Source organism: Aricia agestis, chromosome 14 (genome assembly GCF_905147365.1).
Source record: "Aricia agestis chromosome 14, ilAriAges1.1, whole genome shotgun sequence".
NCBI classification, from domain to species: Eukaryota; Metazoa; Arthropoda; class Insecta; order Lepidoptera; family Lycaenidae; genus Aricia; species Aricia agestis.
In genome coordinates, this window is record NC_056419.1 from 5,510,425 (window position 1) to 5,516,547 (window position 6,123).

The 6,123-nt window shown below is 36.7% G+C and overlaps 1 protein-coding gene across 1 annotated transcript; it reads right to left on the reverse strand.

Annotated features, from left to right (window-relative positions):
* Nucleotides 1–1,220: 1,220 nt before the first annotated feature.
* On the reverse strand, nt 1,221–5,885 carry LOC121733734 (toll-like receptor 6). The gene has a single exon (XM_042124086.1). It carries the CDS (start codon nt 5,714–5,716, stop codon nt 1,691–1,693), a length of 4,026 nt encoding a protein of 1,341 aa, XP_041980020.1. The 5' UTR covers nt 5,717–5,885; the 3' UTR covers nt 1,221–1,690.
* Between the last annotated feature and the right edge of the window lie 238 nt (nt 5,886–6,123).

Below are 6,123 nucleotides of genomic sequence, written 5' to 3' on the forward strand. Positions count from 1 at the left end.
AAAAATCTAGGATTCTACTTGTATGCACTATTTTTACTCTTTTTTACAAATGAAAATTCATAAGATACTTACATCATAATATTATTACGGTTAATAAGTTAAAATTGGAATAAAAATATGCATCAAGTCTCCGTTTTGGAAGTCCATAGAAAGTTTCTTGTAAGGTACATATTAAAAAAAATAACCAAATTTTTATACTTACACTGAAAAACTAGTCTCAAGAATGACAACATCTGTAATGTGTGACAAAATTAACAGCCATGGAATGATCTAGAATGTCATAAAAATAGCACAAAAAATGATCCAGCATGCGTTGGTCACTAAGTATGTCACACCATATGTCGCACTTGGAAACCATTACAAAAAATCAATAGAGGCTCACGAACCGTATCTAAAAGAAGGTCAAATTCGACCATAACTACTTTCAAATATAAAATGCTATTGTAAATCTCTTTTATGGCTACTACAGTGTGTAAAATATGAGAGCCTACCTGGGTAGGGTCCGTCATTATGTCTTGTGTCGGCTTGAAATGTAAAAAAACGTTCCTCAATATTTCAAACAGAAAAACAACAAAATTGCCTTGTAGTTTTTGTGATGGACGCAACGTCCAGGATAGTTTATTTTAAACATATTTTGCATGATCATTTTCGACCATGAATGAGAATGTTTCTTTATTTGTATAGTCTAATCTAATAATCTTTTTGTTTCTAATAAAATGTTATATTATAACATTATAAACTTGTCATTCGAAACTTTAGAAACTGAAGAGGTGCCTAAAAAGTTTGCATAGTTATATATAACTTTGCAAACTTTTTAGGTACCTCTTTTTCTAGTGTAAATTTTATTATCTTTAAACCTTTTTACTCAAAAATGACTCATCTTTTGATAAGAATTTCCCTCCTGTGACTCAAATGTGTCAAAAAGATTAAAGATAAAAAGTTCTAGAATAAAAAAAAAGCTTTGCACTTCAGATAATTTAAATTGAAAGAATAAATTAATAGTATTTAAGATTATACTCAATTCACTTATTTAATAATTCCAAAATATTATAACTACTTTAAAATAAAATGGATTTGTACTCAGTTATACTTCTATTCTATGAATATTAGGTAAAATAATGACTAAAGACTTAATAGAAAAAGTAATATTATCATGTTTTTAAAGAATATTAAAGGAAACAAAAAAATATTGTTCATATTATTCATTTTTATTAGTTAACACTTACATAACAGTCGACATATTAGGTACAACTAGCTGCATGCACAATATTATTCCTTACATATAAATAATTTTAAATAGCTTTTCACAGTTTACAATTCAAGTGATAATATTGAACAAACAGCGTCTATCTACAATTACCAACACTATGTCTTAAATAATGACTAGTAATACTATACAATATTAGTTACAGTTATTTACAATATATTTGGTAACAATGAGATATTATAACATACTATACCAAAATACTTTACATCTATACTGGCAATTTATATATTTATCAGTCTTAAGTAAGTTACTCATACTTTCACAATATCGACAATAAGGCTTGCAACTTTCGATACGTATATTGTTGATACATTTCACATTCAAAGGTACTGAGCTTCTGCAATACAAATGGTTTACACATGTGGTTGGAATGTAGAGTTCCATTAGGAAATATCTGGGAAGATAACGACGGGTTAAAACACATTATCTGTGTACAGTGGAATGGGTTTGTGGTACGCAATCGTGTACCGAGGACCGGGGTTGTAAATAACCTTGATCGTCGAGCATCGAAGGGGAGTGGTGGCCTGGATGCTTGCGTAAAGTATTAGGAGGCCTGGGCCGACCGCCATAAGGCTGTTCATAGTTCTGGGCATCTATTGAAATGTAACTATGATGAGGATCACCTTCTTGGACTTGACTGGTTATTGTTGTGTTAGTCAACATCGAAGTGTCATCCTCGTGATTACCAACATTGGCCACGGTAGGGGTAGTCGGTGGGATCGCATCGTATTTGTACCACTGCTCGGGAGCTGTAGGAGATGCGGTATACCTAGAAGGATGGCGCCTCCCGTTAGGACAAACGCCATGATTGTAATTAATGCTATCTTTATTCCAATGCAAATTGGTCGTATCGGGCATGTGAAACCTGATTTTTTCCCAGAATTTCTTTTCACCCCATAGAAGAACGTTACAAGATTTTAAATAGTTTTGGAAGTCGATATCTAAATTCAATGCGCTGATGTCAGTAGTGAGAATGAATAGAACCCTATGGCGTCGAATGGAAGGATGAATTCCAGTAACTACATGTTTTATGGCCGCTTTAAATGAAACTTTCGACCATTCGTTTTGTAAGAAGTTAAAAGAAACAAAAACTATTATTCTTTTAGCGGATTCAGAAGCATTAGTGATTTGTTCCAATAAGTAATTTTCGGGAGCATGTTGTAAATCTCTATAGTGGAAACACATAGTATAGCCAAAGTGCTCCATTTCAGGGGCTACTACTCTAGAAATAAAATCGTCATCTAACAAACTATACACAGCATAGCCGTCGAATAAACGGTCACCGTCCAGTTCGCTCTCCTGAATTGAAGCACTTTTAAACAGTCTTACACCATATTTGGAATGGGCCCACAATCGTACATTTTGCCTAAATGAAAAGGCTAAGGCACCGAACAATAAAATAAGAATTACACTAATTAGGACCACTGCCAAAAGCGGTACAAAGTTAAGTTTAATTGTGCTCACTTCGTCGTATTGATAAGGTTGATTTTCCGTTGGTATAGTATTGTTTATTACACTAGAGTCACGACACTTATCCATCACGTCAAACACCGTTACGTTTAAAGGCACTCCATTGTCACTGGCACACCACATTTCAGCTGCATCTTCATAGTATTTCTTGAACCAATTTTGCAACGGTATCAAGTTTTCACACGAGCACGTAAATAAGTTTCCACGCAAATTTACTTTTTCTAAATGCAATAAATGAGCTAGTTTCTTGTCTAGGTCTAGAGCTTTGTTGCCTTCTAAATGCACTGTTCGTAAATAGTACAAGTTTTCAAATGTGTTAGATGCAACACTTGTGATCGAGTTATCGTTGAGATATAACTCCCTCAAGTGCTTTATTTGCGAAAATTCTCCTCCTGCTAGTTCTGTCAAATGGTTGTTTTCTAGGTGAAGAACATTCAGAGAATGTAATCCGTTCAATGTGTCATTGTCGAGCACTGCAATGTTACTGTTGTTTAAATATAGCTTATGTAATTTCTTCTTGCCAATGAATAAATGGCTTCCCAAGGTTCCGAAGTCATTACCATCTAGATACAGTTCTGTGGCATCCATTGGTATTTTCTCAGGAACTTCTGTATAGCCGGCATTTGAGCAATCGATGACATTTGAATTCCAATTACTGTCATGGAAACAGGAACAGCCTTCTGGACATGTCATTTTGCAATCACAAGCTTCGAACTCACAGCAAAAGCAACTGGAGGAGCAATGAGTCTCATAAGAACAAAGAAATTGTGATTCAGGAACATCCATCAAGTTGGCCTTCCCACCGTATTTATTGTTCACAACTTCGCAGGTAACTGAATCTAAGTCGACGAATCTCGGGTATTGCCTCATATGATTCCATAAATTTATCTTTTGTAGCCAAATCATGTGACAGTTGCACACAAATGGATTATACCCAAGAAAGAATTTTGGCAACGATTTAAATTTCGGTGTGTGAGGTAAAGTAAATGCAGAGAGATCTACTGTCCTCAATTTATTATCTGTTATAACGACTTTATCCAGATTCTTCTTTTGTAGAAAGGTGCCGGCTTGAATAGAGCTGATTTTATTATTATTTACTAAGAGGATTTCGATGGCATCAGGCACAGATTTCTCGTCGATATATTCCAATGAATTGTAACTGGCATCCAACATTCTAATATTTTGTTGAATGTTCTGTTCATTGTCCAATTTAGATATATTATTATTGTGTATATCCAGCCACTCTAAATTTTCAGGCATATAACTGTAGTCAAAGTAAATAAGACTATTATCTGAAGTATTCAACCAACCGAGGGTAATCAGTTTATTAAAAACTCCTCTTATATCTGTTAATTTATTTCCGTCCAAGCGTATAGCTTTTAACGTTGGGTTGGATAAAAATGCGTCTTGCTCGATCACTTCAATCTTGTTTGAGGCTAAGTTTAGAACTTGTAGCGACGGAAGCGTGCTGAAAGTATCTTTCGGGATGCTGGTAATGTGATTATCCACTAATCGAAGGCCATAAAGTTCTTCCAAGCCCTCAAAAGACGTGTTAACAATTTTCGTGATATTATTTTTTCCAATATCAAGTGATTTTAAAAATCTCAAACGTTTGATACTGATAGGAATATTATTCAGGTTGTTGCCATTTAATCCCAAATCTTGTAGGTATGTAATATTTTCGAAGCATCTTTCATGAATGGTATTTATTTGGTTGTTATCTAAATACAGCTGATTCAATACAAACAAGTTCGAAAATACTTGCTCGTTCAAAACTTTAATTTTGTTATCGGATATCGATAAATGGTGTAAATTCTTCAATTCAGCAAAGGCACCATTACTGATAATCTCTATTTCATTGTTGTCTAAATTCAATACTTGTAGATTATTCAGATCTTGAAACGACTTCGGATCCAAGCGGGCAAGAGAATTCTGAGATAAGTTTAGTATTACTAGCCTCACTAAGCCGGCAAACGTATCTCTATTGACCCAGCCATTTGTAAGTCGGTTTTTAGATAAATCCAATTTCTCAAGTTGGTCGAGACCCTCCAGCAATCCTGGCGCCAACACTGCTAATGAATTATTCGCTAATGAGATTTCTTTGATAACTCTCGAAGATTGAAATAGTTCCGGAGGAATAGCCACTAATTTGTTTCCCGATAAGTTCAGAATTTTTAATGAATTGAGACCAACAAAGGCTCTGTCTAAAATTTCGCTTATCAAGTTATTCTGAATGTTCAAAACTTCCAAGGATCTTAAGCTCGAAAGCCCATTGTCAGGCAGTCTCAGGATATTATTGTGTGATAAATCGAGCATTTTGAGGCCGGTGTTACACGACTTGCCGGGAGCGATCGGCCCTTTTCCCCAATCGGAAAATCCAATTTCTGATATGTCTTGAATTTTATTATTAGTGAGGTTTAACGATTCCAAACTAAATAGCGGGCAGAATACCTCGGATGGCAGCATGTAAATATTATTATCACCCAAGTCCAGCGTGCGCAGTTCCATTAGGCCACGAAAACTTTCAGCGTGAAACTCCATAGTCATAGCCGGCCAATCGGTGTTATAGGACCGGAGCGACAGACTCGTTAAATCTCTAAGAGGCGATAGCACAGTCGCAGGAACGTAGCGTATTTTGCAGTAGTCGATGCGCAAATCTTCAAGCTTTCGGAGCTGTCCCAAAAAGCTTCCAGTGTTCATGTGCAAGGAGCTTTCGAAGAAAAGCAAGTCCGTGCAAGTCAACTTCAACTTGTTGATGTTGTACGCCTGCGCCGTGGTGATGTTTTTAAATAAGAAGTCAGCGGAGCCGATGGTTTTGATGTTACACGTGAGAAAGTTAGATTCACTCAACTTTGCGTCCGAATAGTCCCACTGACAGCCGTCGGGGGCGGGCGGCGCGGACCGTGCGCGCGCACCGGCAACCGCCACCAGAAACATCCAAACTTTTATTAAAAACATTTCACTAAACTTTTTGGTCATCGTAACAGGATAACACAGTTCATTTGTCACTCAGTTCGATTTATCTTCACCACAGTTTTCGATTAAGACAGTCTAAGTTAATAAAGTTTGTTTGTACAAGTTCACAATCACTGCGCATGTAAACAAAGATTGCGCGGTCGCGAGAAAAGTTTTGACGCAGCCATGCTCCCGTGCGGTCGGGCGGTAACTGACCTACGTAAGTTTGAACGAACGAAAGCCGCATGGGTGTAGGGGGGCGCGGGGGGCAGGGGGGCGCGGGCTGAGGGACCGCACTGCATCGGCTTATAACAGATGGCACGCGTGTTTTAAGTACTCAAAAAATTGATAATGCAACTTTAAAGTCTGGTCTGCGATGAGTGCTCATCGCACGCTCATGTGGGAATTTAATCGTAATTTATTCAGCGATA